Source organism: Bufo bufo, chromosome 3 (genome assembly GCF_905171765.1).
Source record: "Bufo bufo chromosome 3, aBufBuf1.1, whole genome shotgun sequence".
Lineage (NCBI taxonomy): Eukaryota > Metazoa > Chordata > Amphibia > Anura > Bufonidae > Bufo > Bufo bufo.
The window spans coordinates 567,697,963-567,724,722 of NC_053391.1; the positions used below are offsets into that span (position 1 = coordinate 567,697,963).

The 26,760-nt window shown below is 48.8% G+C and overlaps 1 protein-coding gene across 5 annotated transcripts in view; it reads right to left on the minus strand.

The window, feature by feature from the left end:
* BAZ2A (bromodomain adjacent to zinc finger domain 2A) overlaps positions 1–26,760 on the minus strand; it is a 100,552-nt gene that overhangs the window by 20,343 nt on the left and 53,449 nt on the right. For all 5 annotated transcript variants that reach the window (XM_040425626.1, XM_040425622.1, XM_040425621.1 and 2 more), the window contains exons 13-20: positions 16,618–16,860; positions 15,747–16,001; positions 15,437–15,651; positions 14,938–15,012; positions 13,681–13,837; positions 11,667–11,729; positions 10,777–10,921; positions 9,035–9,537 (exon numbers count right to left, since the gene is read on the minus strand). In XM_040425626.1, the coding sequence (XP_040281560.1) occupies positions 9,035–9,537; positions 10,777–10,921; positions 11,667–11,729; positions 13,681–13,837; positions 14,938–15,012; positions 15,437–15,651; positions 15,747–16,001; positions 16,618–16,860 (1,656 nt within the window). The remainder of the gene's footprint in view (positions 1–9,034; positions 9,538–10,776; positions 10,922–11,666; positions 11,730–13,680; positions 13,838–14,937; positions 15,013–15,436; positions 15,652–15,746; positions 16,002–16,617; positions 16,861–26,760) is intronic.

A 26,760-nucleotide genomic window follows, 5' to 3' on the forward strand; every position in this document is an offset into this window, starting at 1 on the left:
AAGCACTCAATACCAGATACTTGACGTGGGAAGCCACAAGGCTATTGGAACCTACAAGGGGAACAATCAACGATTATCATACAGAACCTGAGTGGTCAAATGAACTTGGACAGGGACTCCAGAAAGGAGTACCCGGTATGGGCTCACAAGGAACCAGGAACTGAACCACCAGAGGACAACAAAAACGAGATTTTTGTATAACTTACCAGTAAAATCTCTTTCTCGCTCTTTCCTTGGGGGACACAGAAGACCTTGGGTATAGCTCATCTCCATAGGAGGCGTGACACTAAGTGAAGACTGTTAAGCCCCTCCTCCACAGCTATACCCTCAGCCTGGAGAGAGAGACTGCCAGTGAGAAAAGGCAAAGTCCAACAAAGAACCAACAAGCCAACTACCCAACGGGTAACACAAACTCGGAAACCGTGTAGAGAAAAACAACGAATGGGTGGGTGCTGTGTCCCCCAAGGAAAGAGCGAGAAAGAGATTTTACTGGTAAGTTATACAAAAATCTCGTTTTCTCGCCCAGTTTCCTTGGGGGACACAGAAGACCTTGGGACGTTCAAAAGCAGTCCAAAAGGGGAGGGACCACAGCTCCAAGGCGAAGCACCCGAAGGCATCAAGGAACCGCCGCCTGCAGACCCAGGCGGACCAAGGCAGCATACGCCGAAGCCAGAGTATGCACCCTGTAGAACTCTGTAAAGCGTGCAAGGAAGACCTGTGGCCGCCTTGCTCAAATGCATGGCCGAAGCCCAATGCCTCCGGCCCAGGAGGCACCGACCGCTCTGGTGAAATAAACGGTGACAGCAAAGGCAGAATCCTGCCCACGGTGCGGTAACCTCAGCAATAGCCAATCTGATAAAGCGGAGGAAAACCACCCTGGAGTCCGTCAACTCTAAGCGCGGACCTCCAGGAAACCCAAGAGACCGAACGTCGACAAGAGTCGGAGATCTCCAAGTAAAAACTGCAAGGCCCAAACAACGTCCAAATCGGTGAAGTGTTGAAGCGAAAGGCAAACACCACCTTCAGAAGGAAGGAACGGGATGTAGAACAGCCCTGTCCTGGGAAAAGACAGAAGGCTCAGAACAAAAAGGGGCCATTCAGGCACCCGTCAGAGACACGACTGATACGGAAACACAACCGTACAGGACAGGCGGGGTAGAGAGAACTTCTGTAACGGCTCCAAAAGGACAAGATTGGAGCGCCGAGAACTCAGTATGTAGTTCCCAGGGCGGTACCGACGGACAGTACAGAGGAACCAAAGAGCCATTTCGAGTAAGAAGGTCTTGACAGGCCCAGAGGGCCGGGGAACGCTGGAAGAGGAAGAACAGCGCTGACACTTGATACCTCAAGTAAAGGAATCCCAGTCCCAGGTCCAGGCCGGACTGGAAAAAAGACAGAACCATGGGGAGAGAAAAAGTCAGAGTGGGGAATGCACAGCTTCCCACAGAACCCCAGATAAAAAAAAATCATAAGTCTTACGACAGATCCTGGCCGAAATACAGCCAGGAGCGGACAGTAGCGAACCCGCTGGAGTCGCCTGGCAAGCGGGCTAAAAACCAAATGTGATCAGGCGCAGACCAGTAACACGGGCAGAAGTCGACAAAACTGGTCCCGTCGGCCCCCGAGCAACGTTGTCCCGTATCCACCCAAGTGGGGGAGCAGAAGGACAGACGGAAAGGAACCAAAGGGTCCGCCCAGCATCCGCCAGATGCCAGGACAAGACAGGCTAAAGTTCATGCTGATGTAGCCATGTTCTACAGTCCCGGTGTAGGAGATCAAAGGACAATCTGGACCGAAAGGTAGTCCTCCCCAAGTTACCGAGAAGGTAAGTCTACAGCAGGACCATTGTCTTAGAATGGACCACGCAATCTGCACTCAGCGGGAGGACAGAACGCGGTAGACTCGGTAAATAGGCACAGCTAATACAGTCAGTGTGAACAAGGGAGACAGTACGAGGCCAAAAGGAACACCGGAACCATCCACATGAACAACCATGCTCTCCCTAGAGGGGAGGACAGTGAAGGAACAGCCTCTGAAGTCTGGCGGGACAGAAGCCACATCGGAGTGATCTGTACCGAGCGGGAGCCAAACAGAGCCGGCGAGATAAGGTAGTCGAGACAGAGGCCAGCGTAACACCCTCCAAGCGAACGGAGGAGTGGCAACAGGGAAGCCATAGGACAGCTCAAAAGCAGAACCCTGCTACACTGTGAGATGCCCGGTTCACCGCCTCGCAGAAGGCGAATACCCTGAAGAACCCAAGGCGGAGGTCCTCCGGACCTGGGTAATCGAGCACCCAAGAGAATTTGGGTGACCTTCCCGAGAAAGCGGCCCGCACCTGGTAGCAGATCAGACTGAAGCGTAGAGGCGCCAAGAGGAAGGACTCATACCACACTACATCCGAAGAGGAGGAAATTGCAGCAGGCAAGGGAACCGCAGTCCTGCCAGAGCCAACGAAGAATCCGAGGGGCGCTCCAGACAACCGCACTCTCGACCATGTGACCACTAGCGCAGGGAAGCAATACCGCGGAAGGACGAATGGGCACGCATCTAGGACCCATGAACACTCCCTGGGATGAAGGGCCAACTAAATGAATGAGTACCACACAGCTCCGTGCAGCAGAGAGCAAGTAGAGCCCGTCCGGGTCAGGTGGACAGAATGAACTCCTTAGAGACGAGTGCAAGGTTTGCGGCAAGCATCGTATCCCAAGAAAACAAAAGTATGCCGCAGGAAGTAGATGAGGCATACGTACGAGCAGCCCGTAAGCAGTGAGAAGGCCAACCCACCACAGGAGGAGAAGGCATACACGGCCCAAACAACGCACAAGAACGTCCGCTCACTGCAAAAAGGTTAATTCAGCGAAAAAGGGGGCTCGCCACAGAGTGCCACAGCATGTACGGAATTGCAAAGTGCAACCTGAAAGGGAGTTATGCACAAGCCTAGTATAGCATGCGATGGAACGCAAGCAGTCCGCCCCGAAAGGGGGGAATTGTATCAGGCAAACTGCAGTCGGCAAGAGTGCAAAGGCCGGTCCCAAAGGGGAGTGATGCTTAAAGCCGTACCTACTTCAGAGAAGCAGGACATACCCTATAATCCAGCAGGAACGCAGGAGGTCCACCTAGTGAAAGGGGAACATGCACAGGGTTATCCTAGCATTCAGTGAGTGTGCAATAATACACCCAACACTGAACTCAGCGAGAGTGCAACTACTCTGCCAATGAAGGGGGATATGTACAAGTCCAGCACAGCCATCAAGGACAGCTGTGAATCTCATGAGCGTGCCAAATTCTGCCCATGGAATGAGGGGTGGCCACGCACAAGGACGGCACCGTATCCAATGGGAGTGCAAGCGTTCCACCCATGTTAGAGGGCAATGCTCATGGCCAGCAAGGTATCCGGTGAGAGTGTAGCATGCCGCCCAGAAAAAAAGGGGGGTAATGCACATGGCCAGCATCTCATTCAGGGAGAGTGCGAGCACCCCGCCATGTATGGGAGTCATACACATGGCCAGCATCGTACTGGTGAGAGACAAACACAGTCAGTGAGAATGTGTGTATGTCACCTGAGGAAGGAAGGAAGGCATGCCCATGGCAGGCAGCGAATCCAGCGAGAGTGCGTACACCGCCCACGGAAGAGGGGTCATGCATATGGCCGACAGCGGATCCAGCGAGAGTGCAAGCACCCCGCCATGTATGGGGTACATGCACATGGCCAGCAACGTACCTGCGAGAAAACAACCACAGACGGAGGGATGTATGTATGCTGCCTGAGTCATGCCTATGGCCGGCAGCGAAACCAGTGAGAGTGCAGCATAGCAACATAGTACATAAGTACATCATAGCACATCAGAGAGAGTGCAGCGTTCCGCCTATGGAAGGGGGTCGTGCACATAGCCAGTACCGTATCCGGTGAGAGTGCAGTATTCCGCCTAAAAAGGGGGGTCATGCACATGATCGGCAACAGATCCAGTGAGAGTGTAGCGTTCCGCCTAAGAAGGGGGTCACGCACATGGCCGAGAGCGAATCCAGTGAGAGCGCTGCGTTCCGCCCATGGAAGGGGGTCACCCACATGGCCGGCAGTGAACCCAGTGAGAGTGCAGCGTTCCGCCTAGAGAAGGGGGTCACGCACATGGCCGACAGCGAATCCAGTGAGAACGCTGCGTTCCGCCCATGGAAGGGGGTCACGCACATGGCCGGCAGTGAATCCAGTGAGAGTGCAGCTTTCCGCCTAGAGAAGGGGGTCACGCACATGGCCGGCAGCAAATCCATAGAGAGTGCAGCATTCCGCCTATGGAAGGGGGTCATGCACATGGCCAGCACCGTATCCGGTGAAGGTGCAGTATTCCGCCTAAAAGGGGGTCATGCACATGGCCAGCCGGCAGCCAGGGAGAGTGCAGTATCCCGCCTAGGAGGGGGGGGGATGCACATGGCAGGCACCATAACTGGAGATATGATGAATGCTGCCTACGGAAGGGCCGCATGCACTTGGCCAGCGCCATATCCTGGAAGAGGGCAGGAAAACCACCTAAAAGGGGAAATGCCCTAGCACCGACGCAGGTTGGGAGCGCAACACTATGCCACCTGTGGAAAGAGGGCATGCAGACATGCAGCACTACTGATGAGGCTGCAGCGTCCTGCGCAGTCCAATAGAAATCTGTTATTATTTCTTTTCTTTTTTTTTTTTTTTTTTTTTTCATTAAAAACACAGCTTCTCTGAGGCTAAAGGGGGGCCACCTATAGGGGCACAGATAGTCAGGAAAAGTGGGGCCAGCCATACAGGCCCATTGGGAGCCGGCCTGTACCCAAAGGGTTAACATGGATCCGGCCTGGAGGGCGGCGCTGCGATCCCCTGGGGGCGGAGGAACCCCCCGGCGGGAAGAATTCGCGCCTGGAGAAGTTCCTGCCCCCTCCACCAGAGGCCGGAATTTTGCGGCCTAGTAGGCCGTGAAGCCGGGGTCTAAATTTGCGGCGCCCGGTATGTACCGCCGGGACCTGAGGGGAGGGACGCATCAAAACCGGCCGCGGGTGCCCACCCCGCGGGCCGGTCGGAATTGCGGCCCAGCAGGCCGCGAAGCCTGGGCCAAAATTTGCGGAGCCCCACCGACCGGCACCAACGGTCGGCCGGGGCCTGCTGCATAGAAGTCAAGCCCAAAGCCGGCCGCGGGAGCCCACCCCGCCGGCCGGAAGAGTCAGGGGCTCGAATGGCGGCTTGCCGGCCGCGGGAGCCCACCACGCCGGCCGGAAGAGTCAGGGGCTCGAATGGCGGCTTGCCGGCCGCGGGAGCCCACCCCGCCGGCCGGAAGAGTCAGGGACCCGGAATGGCGGCCTAGCAGGTCGCGGAGCCTGGGCTAAGATTTTTGCGGCGCCCGGCAGCACCGGGATACCAATGTCGGCCGGAGGCGAGGCCTTACTCTACAGCCGTCAGGAGCCTCAGGCCTTGAGCAACACTCCGGTAGGAGATGGGGGGGGGGGGGGGGGGGACCCAGAGAAATAAACTATGTTGCCGCTTCTGTAGCTGGCTGTGGAGACAGCCACTGGCTGCATGTCTATGGGGGCCAGGCAGGGGGCAGAAGGAGATTGCCGCTCTGCGGCACCCCAGGGGCCAGCATAGATCCAGCAAGGGACTAGAGGCCCAGTATGGGGGTCAGGCACGCAGGAGACCAGGGTGGGGGGGTGGCGGACGTAGGGCTGGAGAAGCCTCTCTCTTACTACAGCCGTCTTCACCCTCGGTCCATTCCAGCAGGGTCGCCCCTTCAGCTACTGGCACCGTAGTGGCAGGACGCTGGAAGAGGGACTTGGCGTGCGGGCGACCCTTGCGCTGGCGGGATGTAGGGGAGCTGGGCTGCCCTGATCCACCTTGTCTTCTGTGGGGGAGGCAGCAGTGCGGGTGACCGGCACTGGCGCAGCTCAACCCCGGGAGAACAGAGAGGTCTAGTGCGACTCTGTTATCCCTGATGATCTGGAACAAAAAGAAAAAAGTAAAAATCTAAAATTGAAACAAGGAGAAACCAGCCCTGCAGAGCAGGGAGTGTCTTGCCTCCTTGGACACTAAGCAAAAAACTGGCAGTCTCTCTCTCCAGGCTGAGGGTATAGCTGTGGAGGAGGGGCTTAACAGTCTTCACTTAGTGTCACGCCTCCTATGGAGATGAGCTATACCCAAGGTCTTCTGTGTCCCCCAAGGAAACTGGGCGAGAAAGCCAGAATATCCAAGAAAAAATGAAAAGAACCACCATATGGGAAGGAATTGGTCATGGACAACTAGCCATTCCAAGAATAGTGGCTAGCAATCAGTATACATTGTCCCGGAGAGGGCAAGTACAGCGGCTTGGGTTGTACCACTAAATCGACAGGCACCCATATGCATAAGGAATGGCGAAGTCGCTGGGTGTGACTACACGAAATGTAGAAACCAGCTGCGACCGACACACAGAAGACTTCCAGGGGGAGAAAGTACCAGACAGGCGCAGACAATAGCAAGGTCCAAGGAAACTGCCCTCTGTCATATAGTACAACTAAGCAGAGAATATAAGGGAACACCCGGACCCAGAAGGAACTACGGAACCCTGTCCGATGCCAGAGCAATCAGCAGAAAATTCACCTACCAGGCAGGTGAGTGGCGCTCAGTGGTTCTGTCCCTGACTCATCAGGAAGGACGTCCAGCGAGGATAATGTCGCTGACCCCAGAAGGATTCCGTGTGGCGGAGGACATCCAGTGATGGCCGAAAACTACTGCAGCGGCCGGTGCTCACCAAGCTACGTACCCCAACAAGGGGAAGGGTTACCAACCCTACAAGAGGCGTTTGCCTGTATCAGCTTGCTTAGAACATAGCCCCTGGTATAGGGGAACCAGGAAGGTCTGTCGTGCACAGCCTACGATGGCGTACGTACCAGAGACACCACGTAGGTGTCCTAGTTGCTAAGCACGGTGACGGCTGCCTTACCTGTGCGGTAATTACCTGTACAGGCAGGAGAGTGCCATCCGAAAGTCCACTAGAGGGGCACCAAACCTGGGTAGGGTAGGTTCCTCCGTGCACGTTTGTCTTGACCTCACAGAGGGATTCTGTATGGTGGAAGACCGCCTGATGCTCTGTTCCGAGGGAATGGGTGCAGAGGTGTCCCCAGAGGCAACTGAGAGAGAAGGCTTCGTCACCAGCCTCAGGCCTGTCCTGGGGACGACCCGAGGATGCCGAGGAGGGGTGGAGCTAATTGAGACCACCCGAGGTTGGTCTGTGGGCTACTGCTTGCGTGACCCTGTAACTGAGCGTGAGCGCGCCCCATCAGCAGGGAGGACCCTGGGGGAAGGGAGACCGCAAGTGGGAGAGTCAGGCAACGACAGGGAGGGAGCCCATTCAGGGGAAACCTACACAAAAGGGTGTGAGGGAGACAAGCTGACCACATGGAAACCTCCGTAGACAACGGACGCACGTGAAATACGTGACGATCCGATAGGGAGGCTGGGAGAGGAGGCCCTCATAGAGCAGCAGGGCTGTCCTATCTAGCCCCGGATGCCACGTTCCCAAGAGGTGCTGCAGCAGCTATAGATCAGGTGGTCAGGGCTGCAGGAGAATGAGACAATTGAGAGAAGGGGGGGGGGGGGGGGGGGGGAGGAGCCTGCATAAGCAAATCAGCCAGAAGCTGCCTACCAGACCCCAGGAGCTGTACAGCGCGCCCCATGCAGGAGAGCAGCAAGATGGCGACCCGGTGAGAGAAGGAGCCGGCAGCCGGAGGAAGAACCGCCCCTCTGAGACAGAGCAGGGAACCCGCGCAGGAGCTGGATTCTACAGGCAGGAGAGGCCCCTCCCAGGCTCCCCCCACGGAGGGGAGGAGACAGAGCAAGCCCGGGAAGCTCAGGAGTGGGCGGGGGGTTGCGGCCTAGTAGGCCCAAAAAGCAGGGTCCTCAATTAGTGGAGCGCGGCCGGGGAAGGACGGCCGCGATCGCGGAAGAGCTCCGGAGCTGCCGCGACAAACGGGGGCCAGGTGGGGGAGAGAACTGGAGAAGCGACCTCCAGAGAGAGAAAAAAAAACAGAAGGCCAGGGGGCTTCTGGGGCCAGGGTACAGCTAAGAGAAGCAGGTATCCGGGAAGGGAGGAGAGGGGAAGAACGCACCCAGGCCTGGGGAGGAGGATGGAAGACCCTAATCTAAGGGAACATACTCACCCTCAGACATCTTCAGGCGCAGCAATAACCACCCCCCTCGGCGGACTCAACACGGGAACCGTGGGACTGCCGGAATTCCACTGCGGAAGCAGATTTGGGGACTGGGTGGCTGCCAGGTACCTGAGTAAGCGCCAGCAGGGGGGCAACTAAAGTGGAACACGATGGAGCCACCCCTGCAGCAGGCCGAAACCTGCAGAGAAGGAAAAATAAAAAATGATTGAAGAAAAAATAAAATAAAAAAGTAGCAGGATGACCTGCGCAAAAAGGGCAGGTCAGGTCTGCCTCCTACGGACACTAGAACAAGACTGATTAACCTAGTGCCTGTAGAGAGGGTATAGTCCAACGGGGAGGAGCCAACACTTTTTATGTCTAGTGGTAGTTGGACATATACCCATGGTGCTGTGTCCCCCAATGCCATGCACGAGAAAGAGCAGTGTCCATAACTGGAGATCACACTCACACTGAAGTGTGTTTTACGCACTGGACCTACTCATCTGAAAAAGGCCTTAGGATCAATTTCAGATGAGTGTGTTCACTGCATGAAACATACTCCATTTTACAGTTAGAGTGGAGGTCAGGCAGAGACACACAGCATTATAACTCATTATAATGCCATGCGGTTCTGTCACAAGAGAAGTGACCAGGCCAGGAAATCATGCTCTCACATGGAGCGTGTTTGCCGCAGTGGAAACGCTCGCCTGAAACTGCCCTTATATATTATAAGCTCATACATTGAAGAGCATCATTCCTAAAGTTTGTTATCTACATGGTTTACATATATTCTGCTGCATTATGAACGGTAGATGATGGCGCTACTATTGAAATAATATACAACTTAGCACATTTAAAAATAAAAAATGAACCTACATAGTAAAATTACCTGTATTGGCTGTGTAGTTGCAGTGAGAGAGGATGGGGAAAGGAGAGTGTTTGACTGCGAGTTGAGATTTTGGGAATTTTCAGTGCAAGGAGTCCTAAGGAGCGAGTTGAACAACCGGTTATCCTTCTCATCTGTGTCGGTAGCACCCGGACAGGGCCCAATGTCAAATGTAGACGTTCCTTCAGTGTGAGGAGGACTATTCTCAGGTGTCAACACCGCACTGTTCATAATAGAAGTTTGACACTGTGTCAGCCATGACAGCACTGTTGTCTGGCTTATTCCTTGGTGGCTTTCAGAAGGATGCGTATTTGTCGGCAAAAGGCCATTTGGTGGAGCTTGCTGAGACCCAGGACACTGACAGTATTTACAATGCTCTGACTTCCTTGGTCGACCTCGTGAGCGATTGAGTGAAGAGTAATATTTATCTTCTGTCCCTTCTTCCTCTTCATTCTTCACCCCAGAAAATTCTGACAGTTCGGGTAGTGCAGTGTCGGAAGTTTTACCTGGAAGAGAAACTGGTGTTACAGTTTACATTATTATGCAGCTGAAGACAATGGTTGGCTGTAGCAGTGAGGTGCTGAATCCAGGTATGTCAACTACTACCGCGACGTGTCTGGTTCTGTCACCTCAATGCTGCAGTCAATCACGGTCCTCAACCGTAGACTGCTGAGGACAGCGATTACATGCCACGTCCAAGTACATCTCCACTGCTGTTTAAAAACAAGCATCATACCGAAGGAGTGCTGCACAGAACGACAAAGAAGCTAGCTGTGACTATATTATGGTTTTTTTTTTGTTTTTTTTTTAGTAAAACTTTGTAGGGATCGTCTGAGATTTTTAATTATCCTAGACAAACCCTTTTAAAAAGAGATTATCTAGGACTACTAAAAGAATTTGCATGGGGGCTGGATGTGGTGTAAAAATAAAAATAAAACGGCTTGTCAATCTATGGCCTCAGCGGTGACATATACATGAAACCACCGAGGCCAGCTGTCACATGTATTTAGGGAACGTTAGACTTCCGGTATGAAGAGAATAGGAGCTGCAGCACTGGACCCAGGACACTGACATGGCGAGCGGGTTTTTTCCTTTTTTTTTTTTTTTTTTTACCGTGTCCAGCCCCCTTCACATTTTTTTTTTTTATCAGTCTTGGACGACCACTTTAAAAGGGGTTATCCAACCCCTAAAATGCCCGGGTACCTCATACTAGTTATACTTACCCCGCTGGCATCGCTGGTGACGCTAGGGAGGCTCGTTCCCATCGTGGCCTGCTATTGGTTCAGACCATGAGGATACTATCTATCCCTATGGTCTGAACCACAGGAGTGATCTTGTTTTACGTTGATTTTTCTTATTTATAGCTTTAGATATATGTATTTATTAGCCACATGCTATATATCCTGTTTGTATATTTGCTGATTTTCAGATATTTTTGTTTCTGTATTTTATATGTTGGACGCATCCCCTTTGGGTGTGGGGGTAAGACTTTGTAGGACACGTGCAGTGGCATATTCACCTCCATTGCGAGTAAGGACTGGATTAGTTGGCTCTGAAACATTCTATTTGGGAGCGATTGCCTGGACCAAGTTCACGCCATGTTTTCTGCTCTTTTAACGCATATTATAAAGAAGTAATATTTTAGCATGACATACTAGTTCCAAACCACATTTTTTTCTATCTACTGGTGTCAAGACCCATGCACTAACAAGAGGTGAGATGGATCTGCTTCTATATTTACTCACCAGAACTGTCTGTCATTCCCTCTACAAAGATGCCGCCTATGTGTGGAAGCAACCAATAGAATCTGCGGTACCGATCCTGACCCAGGGACATACATCGAAGCCTCTGAGAACAGCTAATGATTTTCTTTCTCAGAAACGTTTGACGCTGTAAACCAAACAGAAAACAGTGAGAAATAAATTCAGCGTACAACACGTAAACATGAGACACTTGCTCCCAGTGTGTTCTGCCAGATATTTTTTGTAGAAATCCAGCAGAGAACACATGGGTTTATTTATCCTGCTGATGTCTTCACTTTTCAGATGAGGCACAGATTAGGCTCCTGCTCCAGCCACCTGTCTTACAATCAACCACATGGCAGTGAGGAGGGGGACATGGCTGAGCACCTCGGACACAAAGAGAATATTTCTTTATATGATTCTCAGTTTTAACTGTAAGCTTATACAACACACAAGGAGACATTCTGACAGGGCCCCGCTCTGACTCCTGCTGGACGCGTCTCCTCTGGCTTCCCCCTGGCCATCTTGGCTTGACAGAAAGGTCAATTTGTGCTTGGGAACTGTCCATCAAGCAGAGAAGGGCAAAGATAAGCCCAAGCAGAGCTGCCCAGTGCACAGGTCCCGCTTCTTTTTAAAACTAAGTTCTCTCTAAAAAGTCAGAGCCTTTCAGAATAAAATGTATTTTGTGACGAGGGAGCGTGTATTTTCTTGTAGCAGGAATATGCTGACAGGTTCCCTTTAAATGGCACACTACTGTGACCATGCTTTAAAATGCACAGCTGAAAATTTTAATCTTGTATAGTATGCAAGCTATTGCCATTAATAAGAGATTCATTTATTAAAAGTTTATTGCAGGGATTTATGTTTATATACTTTGCACAAGTGAGTGATACCTTAGTGAGCTTTTCTATCTGTCTTTCGAGATCCAAAGTATTCACATTAGAGGAAACTTCTCCCTGCAACAGAAAAACATGAAAACCGAATATCACTTCTGTTTCTGCTCAACATTTCATTACTTGTGAAAATGAATCTTCGTCTACACAGGTTAATTATATGCGATTGTTCGAAAACGTTTCAATCTAACAAATACGTAGAGGTGACTATTTAACTGAAATCTATTCGGCTTAATGCACACGATCACGATTTCCTGCATAGATCATGAACATTGTATTCTATGAGAATTTGAAATTCTCATGTACAAAATGCTGATTTTTTTAATCCACAGCATGTCAATTTATGTTATTTTTCATGACCGAATTTCATGCGTATTTTCTCCATTCACTTCAATGGGGAGAGTAGAATCCACATAATGCACGCATACAATGTACATTCGCACAAAAATCCACATGCAAATGCACAACAATTGATACCGATTGTCAACATGGATTTCCCTGGGAACACCTGCAGATTTCAGTGCGGATTCTCCACATAAATCCTAATTGTGTGCATTTACCCTTTAACCTGACAACCTCTCCTGACATTTAACAACTATTTGCACTCCCCCTGTAATAACATTTCTGGAGCTCCTTGATATATGCTGTACCATTCATTTATTATTCCCTGTAGAAGTTAAAAATGAATTGCTAGCAGTTTGCAATGAAGGTCCAGCTGAGTATTACCAGTCTGGGGTGTTTCCCTGCACAGTCTGCCACTGAAAGCACTGACTGGATAATGCCAGACTGTGCAGGGACACACCCCCAACTGGTTAACACCCAGCTGGACCATCACTGTAAACTGATAGAAATTCACTCATAACTTCCAAAAGGAATAATGTCACAACATAGAACCATACGAATAGATGCTCCAGAACGGTTTTGACAAGAGGTGCGCATGTAGCTGCTGAAACACATGCGTCAGGAGAGGCTACAGTTCCTCTTTAAAGGGAACCTGTCACCTAGAAAATGCATATTAAACCACCTTATGGATTATAAAAGGTGTCTGTGTCTTTTCTGTGCAATGCAGTAAAAGTCTAAAACACAGACTTTTATTAAACTGGTCACGCTATGTAAACGATAGTCTTGAAGTCAAGGGACCAGTGGCCTTCTTGCCTGAAGTCTAGCACGCCCCCTGCCCCCTTTACCTCCCCTTAGCATTTGATTGATAGGATTTCCTTCACTACTGGACGCTTGAATGTAGTCTTGCGCGTGCGTTGTGTCCCTGCAATACCGGCGCCTGCGCACTGTTCCATTCCGCTATGAGGTATTGTGCAAGACTACATTCAAGCAACCGGCAGTGACGGAATCGGGCATCCTATCAAACACTATGCGGAGGTAAAGGGTGGCGGGGCGCGCTTGACTTCAGGCCGCTGCCCCCTTGAATTCCAAGACTATCGTTTACATAGTGTGGCCCGTTGAAAATTATTTTTGCAGACTTTTGCCGCATTGCACAGAAAAGACACAAACACCTTTATAATCATGCTACAGGCTGTAATAAGGTACTGCTGGCGGTTTAGTATGCATTTTCTAGGTGACAGGTTCCCTTTAACTTAAAGATATGAAGTAATGAAGTAGCCAGACTGTTCTGTGGCAGATGATTCATCATCTCCCTGGCCAGAAAAGTGGCTTAAAAAGTTGCAAGTTTTTTTTTTTAAGAAGTCGTATTTAAAAAGTCGCAAAGGGCAGTCCTCTCCACTTTTCAGAAAGGGGGCGTGGCAAGGGCAGGAAGGGAGCATGGCCAGCCGCCGCAAAAGGTTTATCTTAATTTCCGCCAGTTTTCTGGGGCAAACGAAGCCAGAAATTTACAGCAGCTCTGTTTAGGCGCACGGACTGCCGGAGGAAGTGCCTCATTTATGACAAGTAGAAAGAGACAGTCTTGATAAATCTCTTGTTTTTCGGAATATATATTTATTACACAGATGAGGTGGCTGTATGGTGAAGCCTTGTTTAAAGCTCAGTGGTTATGATTTACCTCTTCATCCTCAGGTGGTTTCAGTAAAACAGATTCGTCACCCACAGCATCTTCATTTTCCTCATTATTGCGGGTGCTGCTTCTTGTCTGATGCTCTTCTGCACTGTTAATTTGGAGGTCTTGCTGTCCCATCTTCTTTCCTAATGCAAACTTCAACCTGTGGGATATTAATATTACTTTACCAGATAAGTTAAAGACCCCGGATTTCTGTGCGTCTGTCACTACTTTAGGCTGCCATCAGTGAGGTGAGATATTCCCTTTAATGACTGGCAACATTTTTTTGTTTTTGCCTTTCCACACTTCAGCAGACATAACTTTTTTAGTTGTTCACTAACGTGGCTGTAGGTTGTTCACTAACATGGCCTTGTTTTATGCGGGAGATTTTTTTGGGGGTGATTTTTGGAGTATATATATATAACTGTTTAACTGTTACAGGTAAAGGATTAAAAGCCAGAACTGGCGCTTTCTCCAGCCCCACAGCTGTTGGTGACATAACTGGTTCTTATAGCAGAAGAGCTCCAGCAGACTTTAACCCTCCTCTACTGCAGACTGAGGACCCGCACTGCCTGCCATGGTCGTTAAAAGGTTAAATTCATTTTTTTATGAAATCTACAAAAAAAAAAAAAAAAAACAACAACATGGTTCTGCACAGTAAATCTGCCTTTCTTTCTGTCACGTATAATACTGGGTGAGACTGACTGGTCAAGTGGTAACGATGATGAGAGGTCAAAAAGACTATTACATATGGTATCAGAGAACATAAAATGTTTTGTCTTTCAAGTAAATGAACCTGCTGGTTTATGTATTCCTTAAAGTAAACCTGTCATTGAAAATGAAATGCAATCTGCAGCCAGCATGTTATAGGGCAGATTGATACAAGTTGTACTGGAACTTTTTCCACAAAATTATTTTTTATTCATTGAAATCTCTGCTCAGTGAGTCACGTAGGCGGTGTCAGTCAGTGAATGACGGATATGGAAAGAATGTCAATCACTGATTACGACCGCCCACATGACTATTTAGCTCAGAGTGAGCCCAGATTTACATAATGAATAAAATGCAAGTTACAGTGAAACTTTTCTATCAAAGTTATGTTCTAAATCTACTCCGCTCCTCCTGCTCTATAACATACCGCCTGCAAAATGCATTGCATTTTCAATGTGACAGGTACTCGATAAATCTAGTTGAGTTAATGCACTTTAACGTCCTTTCACAAAACCTTTTGACGTGTCATTGCAGCAGCTTTGGTGGTGTTACCTGCGAATTTTGCCCTCAATTATCCACTTGTTCTTTCTATAATTAGACATGTTCTCCAGAGTTTTATCAATTTCACTGCAGAAACAAGCAAACATTTAATGTTAGGCGTTTATATAAGATAAATGTACACAAAAAATATGATAAAATTCTAGGAGATATTATTTAAGAAGAAACATTTTATTTAAAAACATGGGGGCACATTTATTAAGACCGGTGTTTTAGACGCATCGGCCTCTACATTTTTTGCTCTCTTACATTTAGACCATTTTCTACGCCTAAACCATAGAAAATGGCCTGTCCCCTTCCCCGCCACTTTTTTAGACCTGGTGTGAACAGGGAAAAGTCGCAGATTGCAGCGCAAAGGACCTTAACTCCGCAATCTGTGCCCGAAGTACCGCTAATATATAGGTGTACTTCTGTTTAATAAATGACCCACATAATTTAGTGCTAAAATTTTATAAAATATAAAAACTGGTCAGTTCAAGAAACAAAACCTCACCTGATAATCAGAGTACTGGCATTGAGTTCATTAATAAGAAAAGCAAGCACAGCAGCTTTGATGTGTGGTGGATGTGCCTGAAAAGGATGAGTGCGGAGGCTATCACAGACCTCAATGTCACCACCATATGCCTCCAGGAAGATACGGAGTATTTCAGATACATTTTCCCTGGTTAAACTGATTTCTGAAACTTTTTCTCCCAGGATTTTCAAAGACTGCAGACAGACAAAAAGACACAAATATTGATTTTGGGAGGGATTTCGACTAGGTAAACCATACAACATTGGTTAGCATGAAGCTGTTCGGATACCTGGCAGTACGATGGAAGCCCAGGGTCAAACAGTGCAACCTTCAACAGTTTCACCAGCAAGTCTTGCACCTCCCATAAACTGTCACCCATATTGAAGAGTCCTTCCTGTAGGGTGAAGAGGCTGGGTACATCCTTAGTTTCATCCAATCCAAACACTTTTCCATACGACTGTAGAAACTCCACTGTCATTAAGCAATGATGGAAGGCACTACCGGGTAACACTACTCCCGGAACATGCGGAAAGTCTGGCAATGGCTGAAATGAAGACAGTATTCAAGAAATGAGATGAACGTTTGACAAATCCTTGAGGGATGTTAAGTAACAGTTCTCAAAAGCACCAATTCAACAGCATTCAATACAAGTTTTAAATTTAGAGACAAATGGAGAAATAGGTAAGGTGCAGTCAAAGTCCTGTCAAGTCTCCTTGCTCTCTGGAGACATTTATGTCTTACGCTGAGAACGCTAGTTATAGACGACAGGCTGGATGATACAAATGCTTGTCAAGCTGCATTTCCATAAGACTGTAGTAGTTAGGCACTCAATTGTATGTCACCAGACGGTGCAGAAAATAGTCAAGCTACAATATTCCTACTGCCGATGTATTATTTAAAAGGGCTATTCCCATCTCAAACATGTATGGCATATCTACTGGAAAACCTATTCTGAGATGGGAATATTCCTTAACGTTTACCACCAAATGTGATTAATGGTGTACAAAATCGCTCGATTATAAGAATGTGGGACAGATTCATATGGCTGAAACAGTAAACAGAAACTATCAAGAACACTAATACGTATAGGAAACATGTATATTTTCTATGGCACAATGCTGTAAAACAGCCCTTATAACTGTTCTAGGCGGATCACACACCTGATGATCAGACAAACACATATCTTCAGTCGGTTTCTTCATCTCCTCCAACATAAACTGCTGGCGCTTACGTTCTTCCAGGCGTCGCTGTTCTGCAAGCTGCTTCCTGTCTGGCTTTGGAACAGGGGGAGTTGCCACTTTTTCCTTCAGTTTTCGCTTTGTGTTCTTCTTTACTTCTATCTGCTCAGCCTCCTTTATCTTTTTCTCCTTTTCTTCTTTTTCCTTCGCTTTCCTTTCTCTTAACTATTAAAACAGCATTAGTTACTAAAACAATCAATCAACTAAACCACAATAATTATATCATTGATACACTTGAAACTGTGTATTGTGGTCACTATAGGATATATAGTACTAGTCAAACGTTTGGAAAAACCTTTTCATTGTATGGTGTTTTTTTTTCCCCTTCCTTTTTTACATTGTAGATTCATATTGAAGACATGAAAATGATAAACGAAATCATATGTAATTAAGAAGTAATCAACAAACTGTTAAACCAGAATAATTTTTTTTATTTTGGATTCTTCAAATCAGTTCCCTTTTGCTTTGACGGCAAATCAGCCTCATAAAGCCTTGTCAAGAGTTAATTTGTGGAATTTCTTGCCTTCATAATATGATTGAGACCACCAGCCGGCCCCTTCTAATAGCTAATCCCCCACCAATCTGATATTGATGACCTATCCAGAGGATAGATCATCAATATAAATTCGCAAATAACCCCTTTAAAGACATGAAGGTCAGTCCATCTGGAAAATTTCCAAAATTAGAAGGTTATCCTCAAGGGCAGTCATGAAAATCATCAAACACAAAGATGAAACAGACTCTCATGAGGACTGACCAGGGAAAAAAAGACCAAGAGTTACCTCTGCTGCAGAAGATAAGTTCATTAGGGTTACCAGTCTCAGAAATCGCAAATTAACAGCATCTCAAATTGGCGCCTACAAAAATGTTTTACATAGAACCAGACATATCTCTGTTCAACGGAGACTGCGAGAATCAGGTCTTTATGGTTGAATTGCTGCTAAGAAGCCACGACTGAGGAACAACAAAAATAAAGGAATTGCTTGGGCCAAGAAACACAAGGAATGGACCAGTGGAAATCTGTCCTTTAGTCTGGTGAGCCAAAATTTTTGATTATAACCGCCATATGTGAGAAAAAGTGAGTGGATGGTTTCTTCATGTGTGGCTCCCACCACGAAGCGTGGAGGAGGTGTGACACTGTTGGTGATTTATTCAAAATTCAAGGCACACTTAACCATGGCATTCTGCAGTGACACGCGATCGCATCTTGATTGCAAACACCACACTTACAGGCTATGTAAGGGTTATTTGACCAAGGAAAAGAGTGATAGAAGCCTGCGTCAGACGACATGGCCTCCACAGTCACACGATCTCATCACCCTCAACTGAGATGGTTTGGGATGAGCTATACTGCGCAGTGAAGGAAAAGATGGCAACACGTGCTCAGCACCTCTGGGAACTCCATTAGGACTGTTGTAAAACCATTCCAGGCATCTACCTCATGAAGCTGACTGAGAGAATGCCAAGAGTGTCCAAAGATGTCCTCAAAGCAAAAAGGGGGCTAATCTGAAGTCGAAAATATAAGACATACCGTATTCTGGTTTAACATTTTGTTTACTACTTAATTCTGTATATGTTCCTTCATTTTTTGCATCTTCAATATGAATATACAATATGAAAAAATAAAAAAACAAAAACATGCAATGAAAAGGTGTGTCCAAACTTTTGACTGGTATGACTAGTACTGTATATACACTACTGGTGAGGAACATCAACATTTACAGTTATTATTGGTTTTACACAGTTCAAGTCCAGCAAATAACATGAAATGGTACAAAGGAACAAAAGTAAGGTTAAATAATAAAAATATTAAATCTTAAAAACTTAAACGCAACAACTGTTTTCACCCTAGAAGTGTAGATATGTCCTATAGAAAAAATGCACACAAAACAAGGTATCCGAGTACAGTTTTCTATACCATCAAAAAGCACTTGGAAACCGGAAGAAACTGACAGGAAGAGGTCTGAGGTCTGAAAGACCAAAGACCACAACAAAATCAGAAGACAAGTATTTGAGAGTCAACAGTTTGCTTGATTGGCAGTTCACTGCACAACATCTTCAAGTACAGCTTTATGCTGTGAAAAACTAGATTTCTCATTAATGTCATTGGGGGACACAGCACCATGGGTATATGCCCAGCTACCACTAGGAGGCGACACTAGATATCAAAAAGGTTGGCTCCGTCCAGGTGGGCTATACCCTCTCCACAGCTACTAGGCTAATCAGTTTAAGTCTAGTGTCCGTAGGAGGAAGACATAACCTGCTCTGTTTTTTGCTGCTTTTTATTTTTATTTTATTCTTCTTCATTTCTTCTGCAGGTCTCTGCCTGCTGCAGGATGGGGCTCCATCGTGGGTATCCACTTTAGTTGCAACCCCTGCGGGCACGCACTCTGAGCACCTCACCAACACCCAGTCCCCCATTACTGCATCCGCAGTGGCATGCCGGCAATCCCACACAAGTGTTGAGTTTGCCGAAGGGGTGACCCTGCAGCGCCTGAAGACGCCGGATGGTAAGTATCTCCCCTGTGTCCCTGCCCCAGGGGGTCCCCTGGGTTAGGACCCCCCCCCCCCTTTTTTTTCTGGCCAGGGGATTGGATTCATTCTATTAGAGGGACCTGGGTAGGTTCCTCCTTCCCCTTCCTCCCTTGGATATCCTTTTCCTCCCTGGCCACCCATGCCACTCTCGGCCCTTCCCTCACCTCTTTGGGGACACAGCTACTTTAGTCCCCGGCTTCTGCCGGGACTAGGCCGCATCTTCTCTGGCCTGTCTTCGGGCACCAGGTGCTCCTTTTGCCTCGTTTCTTCGCTCCCTGAGTGTCACTCCTCCTCAGGAGCCCCCCACACCCATTTTTTTTCGTTCTGGAGGGCCCCCAGTCTCCCTCGGTCCCGTCCCGCCGACGGCACACCTTTTCCGGCCACCTCATTAATCGAGGCCCCAGCCTCTTCCATGCCTAGGGTCACTACACTTGGGAGGGTTGGTTAACCATGGCCAATGTTTTTTTCCATAGGGTGGATACATTTAATTTTTCCGTGATTTTCTGGCTATTGTTGTCCTCAGGTGGTCCCGTTCTGTAGACCCTTCTTGAGGCTCTGACTGGGTAATCCTGCTTAGAGTCCCTGCCCCAATGATTCTTCCACCATCAAGCTGGCCGGTTCCTTCTGGAGAAGCTACTCACAGCATCTCTGACCGCACATGCTCTGTATGACAGCTGCTTTTTTGGGCCCGGTTCTTTTCCCTCCTGGGTCCCCATAGGCTTGTTGCCCTCTTGAGATTCTATCCTCTCTTCCCGTTCCCCCAGGTCCGGTACCTGGTATCTGGGAGTTTATTGCTACGGTTTGCAATTTACATCGTATTGGTCACTTTTGAGATGGAGCTTTCCCTCGTTTTGAGAACTGTTCCTCCTTAGGCTGTTTGGAGTCCTCTCCGTTCTACTCCAATATCTCTCAGACAAGTGTGTCTCCGCTTGTATTACCAGGGCCTGCTACTGGTTTCCTTTTCCCTGAGACTTCATGTGGCCAGGGATATCTCTGGTCTTACATTTCACAGCGATATTTTGTTAGTTTTTCAGAGGCTTGATCCTCGCCTCCTTTTTATGGGAAGCAGGTCTTTACCTTCCCTTCTCCTGGCCATTACCTAGGACCCCCTCCTCCCCCAGGGGTTGGCTGCTTTCTCTAGCAGGATGGAGTTTCCACCTTCTCATAAGGTGTTTCTCTTCCCACCACCTGCCTTGCTGTGGAAGGAGGCTTGCTCCCTTCCCATGGCGAGTCCTTCCTGCGATTTCTCTCAATTGTTTAGCCTCCAGTGCTTCCTTGATACCTCTCTACCCTGGCCTTTACATGGGTTGGACACGGACAGGCCGTGTTTTTGGTCTGAGACAATTTAGAGTTTTTCCTTGCTGGATCCTCTTACTGGCCAGGTCCCTTTGCTTACAGGCCTTCTGAATCGCCTTCATTTTGCCGAGGGGTGGTCCACAGGGTCTTTTAGCCTGGAAGTTTTTTCCTTAGTTAAAGGGTTTCGTATGCCATAATTAGCTCTCAGACACTAGCGATCCGCTAGTGTCTGCTCTGGCCAACCATCCTAATATAAGAGCTTTTTGGGCAGCCGTTTTGCTAAAAAAATAACTTTTATAAATATGCTAATGAGCCTCTAGGTGCTATGTGGGCGTCATTAGCACCTAGAGGCTCCGTCTACCTTCATACACAGCCACCGCCCAACGCGTCCCTCCAGCCCGCCCATCTCCTGATGAATGCGATCCTCCGTGTGACGCAACGGAAGAATTCTCGCGCATGCGCCGTGCGCGGCTGTATTCGGCGCATGCGCAGAGAATGTCTGACCGCTTCCCTGCTCAGACATCTCCACTGCGCCTGCGCCGATGACGTCATAGTGCTCCAAGGAACAGGCGCAGTGGAGATGTCTGAGCAGGGAAGCGGTCAGACATTCTCTGCGCATGCGCCGAATACAGCCGCGCACGGCGCATGCGCGAGAATTCGTCCGTTGCATCACACGGAGGATCGCATTCATCAGGAGATGGGCGGGCTGGAGGGACGCGCTGGGCGGTGGCTGTGTATGAAGGTAGACGGAGCCTCTAGGTGCTAATGACGCCCACATAGCACTTAGAGGCTCATTAGCATATTTATAAAAGTTATTTTTTTAGCAAAACGGCTGCCCAAAAAGCTCTTATATTAGGATGGTTGGCCAGAGCAGACACTAGCGGATCGCTAGTGTCTGAGAGCTAATTATGGCATACGAAGTGATAGAAACCCTTTAAGGACTGCTTCCGTACTTTTTCCAGGCATTTTGTCTCCTGCCAGGCACCCTCATAGTCTATTTTTTCTTTTTGGGTCTGTCCTCTTATGGATTCTCCTCCTGGAGCATCCTTCTATATGCAGAGCGCTAGGTCTTTAACAACAGACGTTGCTGTGCTGCTCTCCTGTTTCTTCAGGGAGAGCCCTGGTTCTTCCGGATTCTTCCTCGGGCTCTCTAGTGCGCACTAGTTCAGTTCTTGGTCCTACTGCAGGACATCCAGCCCTGCTCCCTATCCTCTAGCGCTTTATTTTTCCCACCTTGGGTGGAGCTGGGCGTTTACCTTGTTCCTTCTTGCAAGCCTTGTTTTCCAGGCACTTGTCCTTTGGATCCTGACGGTCTCCCATATTTTTCCTTTTCTTTGGAACCATTTCATGCTTTCTTTGGAACCATTTCATGCTATGGCCTCTCCTGGTCTGGTTGGGTCACAGGGTTCTCCAGCACCTGGGAGTCCAACTTTTTGCATGAGATTTCCTTTCCACCCTCGGGGACTGCTTTGGGACGTCCCATGGTGCAGTGTCCCCCAATGACATTAACGAGAAAATTGGATTTTTGTGCTTACCGTAAAATCCCTTTCTTGTTCAATTCATTGGGGGGCACAGATCCTACCCCTTGTTTTAAATTCTCTTCCTGCCACCGGGCTGCTGTTTTCGTTTCATTCCCCGGTCCAGAACATGTTGGTTCTTCGCTTTTGTTTCTCTCTCCTACTGCTATTGGTACAAACTGATTAGCCTAGTGGCTGTGGAGAGGGTATAGCCCACCTGGGCGGAGCCAACCTTTTTGATGTCTAGTGCCTCCTAGTGGTAGCTGGGCATATACCCATGGTGCTGTGTCCCCCAATGAATTGAACAAGAAAGGGATTTAACGGTAAGCACAAAAATACAATTTTTGGTACTTACTATAAAATCTGTTTCTCTTCTGGGGGACACAGGCGCTTGACCATGGGTATAGCTGCTGCCACTAGTAGTCGAACAATAAGCACAAAAGTGTGAGCTTCTCCCACCATCTACACCCTTCCTACAGGGACTAAACTAAAACAGTTAGGCCTCATGCACATGGCCGTTCAGTGCATTGGGGACTGCAACATGTTCTATTTTTTTTTGTGGTGCGGAGGCACAGACAGAAACACCACGTAGTGCTTCCATGGGATTCCGATCCATGCTTTATTCAAGTGAATGGCTGTTTGCAGGCTGCAAATACGGCCACGGTCGTGCAATAGTTGTGTGCATGAGGCCTTAGTGTAAAAGCAGTAGGAGAAGCATGAAAAAACAGGAAAACCAAACAATGTACAAAACCAGAACCCCGAAGGCAACAAAGAGTCCTGTAAAAAGAGAGAACGCGTGGGAGGTTCTGTCTACCAATGAATGGAAGAGAAACAGATTTTACGGTAAGTGCAAAAATCTAGTTTTCTCATCCGTATCATTGGGGGGGGGACACAGTCTTGACCATGGAACATTACAGAGCAGTCCCAGGGGTGGGTCAAGAACAAAGAAATCATCTGGCCAATCAGAGAACCGCAGTCTGCAAAACTCTATGCCCCAGAGAAGAGTCAGAAGACGCAAAGGTGTGTACTCTGTAAAATTTAGAAAAGGTGTGCAAAGATGACCAGGTAGTCCGATGATGGACTACCCAAGAGGCCATCTACTGCCCAAGCAGAATAAGCAGTAACCCAGAAGGGTTGGGTTCGGCCACTGATGCGGTACGCTTCCACAATGGCCAAAACTAATCCATCGGGAAATGGAAGCTTTGGACACAGCCAGCCCTCGTCTCAGCCCCTCTGGAATGACGAACAGCGAATCCGTCTGTCGGAAAGATGACGTCTGAGACAGATAGATGCGAACGACTCGTAACAAATCCAGAGTGTGGAATGACTGCTCACGAGGATGAGATGGGGCAGGACAAACAAGGTAGAATGATTTCTTCATTGAGACACAACCTTCGACAAGGAAGGACTGAACAGGGCGAAGGACTACTTTGTCCTGATGGAGGATCAGGAAGGGTGACTGACAGGAAAGAGCCGCAAGTTCGACACCCTCTGGATGGAAATGATCGCCACCAAGTAGGACAGGAAGCGAAGGGACACCTGCTGCAAAGGCTCAAACAGTGAGGACTGGAGAGCGCTGAGCACAAGATTAAGGTCCCTAGGATTCAATGGAGGACGGTAAGGGGGTGCAGCATGCGCAACCCCCTGCAGAAAGGTCCGAACTGCAGAAAGCGAAGACAAGTTCCACTGAAATAGAATGGAAAGGGCCGAAACTTGCCCCTTGAGAGAACTAAAAGCCAGCCCCAAGTCCATGCCCGACTGCAGGAATGACAAGGGTCGCACCAACGAGAAACTAATGGGAGACAGCTGGTGGCGTTCGCACTAACTAAAGTAGGACTTCCAGGTCCAGGGATAGATCCGGGAGGATGACTGCTTCCTGACACGAATCACGGTATGGACAACAGTATCCGAGAAACCCCGAGCCCTTAGTACAGCAGCTTCAATAGCCATGCCGTTAAATGTAGAGACCTTAAATTCGGGTGGAAGATCAGTCCCTGCGACAAGAGGTCCTCCCGAAGGGGAGGACGCCAGGGTTTGTCAGCGAGTAGGGGGGACTAAGGATGTGTGCCACACTTGGCGTGGCCAATCCAGGGTCACGAGGATGACGGGCAGACCTTCGGACCTGATTTTCCGGAGAAGATGTGGAATGAGGGGAAGAGGAGGCAACACAAAGGGAAACGTGAACTGACTCCACGGGATCCCTAGGGCGTCCGACACCAGAGGATCCTTGGATCTCGCAACGAAGTTCTCTAACTTGCGGTTGAAGCAAGAGGCCATAAGATCCACATCCGGCCGACCCCACCGCTCGCAAATTGTGAGAAAAACCTGCGGATGCAGAGCCCATTTGCTGGGATCGAGACTCTCCCGGCAGAGAGAGTTGGCGATCCAGTTGTCGACAGCGGGGATGTGAACTGCGGACAGAGCTGGGATATGGCTCTCTCCGCCGAGTTGAGGATAAGCGCTGCTTCCAACATGGCTGCGGGGCTCCGGGTGCCACCCTGGTGAGTGAGGTATGCAACTGCCGACGAATGGCCCGCAATTCCAGAATATTGATCGGAAGGGAGCGTTCCTTGCGGGACCATGTGCCCGCCCCCCCCCCCCCCCCCCCCGGTGGAGGAGGAGGAGCAGGGAGAGATTCATGCCCCGCCCCCACCATTGAATTGCGGCCTCCAGGGAGCTACATAGCAAAATAGCACTGTCCGGCCCGACTGCTCCCCCGAATGAAGGGGAGCACAACCAACTGAAAAAAATACTCCTCTGCGAGGAACGCCGCTCCAACCTGGACGTCTGTGATGCCGGCAGCGGTGAACGTGCCCCGGAGATGCGGCTGAAGAGTAGGCCGCAGGGAGCCTGTCGCCTCAATTAAGCATTATCCCCCCCAGCGAGGGAATGGCTGGGGCGACTGGAGAACCAGGAGATGTGTCTCCGGGCCCAAAGCAGAGAACCCCCCCCCCCCATCCCCCTTTCCTGCGATCCACGGCATGGGAGCGATGCAGGCGGGAAGGGTCTGGAAAATTATAGGGGTCATTCACCTAACGAACCGAGAGGTGGCGGGGGGGATGATGTGGAGACGTGAAGCTGTGACAGGAGAACATACATACCTGTCTGGTGACTTCTGACCCTGTCCCTCCCCCTGTCGGTGTGCTACCCCTTGGGGAGGACCGCTACACCGGAAAAAGGTGGTAGGGGGCTTATCGCAGGCCAGCCATGGTGATACAAAGGATTTGGGAACCTCTGGTCCTTCTTGTCTTCTGGAGCCCGGGAACGAGCAACGGGCTTGGAGACCCTCTGATCTCCCGTCTCTTGGGTGGGAACACAGGTAGCAAAAAGGCAGGCTTCCTGTAGCCCAGCTAACAAGAAAAAAAGGGGAAAAAAGAAAAAAACTAAAAGAAAAAAAACAGCAGACCTGCAAAAGCAGAGAGGTCTGCCTCCTACGGATACTAAGCTAAAACAGTTTTAGCTTAGTCCCTGTAGGAAGGGTATAGCTGGAGGGAGGAGCTCACACTTTTGTGCTTAGTGTCCGCCTCCTCGTTGCAGCAGCTATACCCATGGTCAAGCCTGTGTCCCCTAATGATACGGATAAGAAATAAGGCTTCAAGCTACAGGGCTGACAGGTTGAGTAGAACTAAGAAAGCCACTGGTAAGGCTGCAAAATAAAATAAAATAAATTGTCTTGGCGAAGAAGCACCCCAGTCGACTACTGAAGATTGGATGATGGTTTTATAGACAAATTAATCCAAATTTAACATTTTTTGCTCTATAAAGACGCGTGTCTTATAAAGTGAATACTGATGAGCGCTTCCATTATGGAAGCATTCATTAGTACACAGGAGATGCGGTCTTATGGTCAGGTGTCTCTTACAGAGCAAGAAATGATATTTGGTACATCATGCAGGGTTTTTGTATGCGGTCGAGTAGGTAAAAGGATGGTTCCTCATTGTGTGACACCAACTATCAAAAATGGAAGAGGAAGTGTGATTGTCTGGGGCTCTTTTACTGGATCGATAGCTGCTTGCACAGGGTGACTGCCACACTGAACTAACTCTTCATTGTTTACCTACTTGCCATTTGATGAGCAGATGTAATTACATCTCAACCGTACCATTCACTTCAATGGGGCGGCTCCTTCCCATTCAAGTGAATAGGACGGAGCCGTCCCATAGAAGTGAATGGGATGGCTGAGATGCAATTACACCTGCTCACTGCTGCGGTGAAGATTGCGAACAGTGCAGGGAGTCTCCCCTCCGCCGATCTGATAATGATGACCTATTCAGAGGATAGGTCATCAATATAAATAAAGATCACAACCATTTTAAACCCCATTGAGCTTGTTTTGGATAAACAGGACAAAAGGATAAAAGCAAAGGACCCTACTACACGTGCAGCACATTGGTGGAAACTTTTGAAACAATTTTGAGCAGAACTTTCTGAACAATATCTGAATTCCATCGTAAAAACTAGATTTTTGTATAACTTACCAGTAAAATCTCTTTCTCGCTCTTTCCTTGGGGGACACAGAAGACCTTGGGTATAGCTCATCTCCCTAGGAGGCGTGACACTAAGTGAAGACTGTTAAGCCCCTCCTCCACAGCTATACCCTCAGCCTGGAGAGAGAGACTGCCAGTTGCGTGTCCAAGTAGTGAGAAAAGGCAAAGTCCAAAAAGTGGAACCAACAAGCCCACTACCCAAAGGGTAAAACAAACTCGGAAACAGTCAG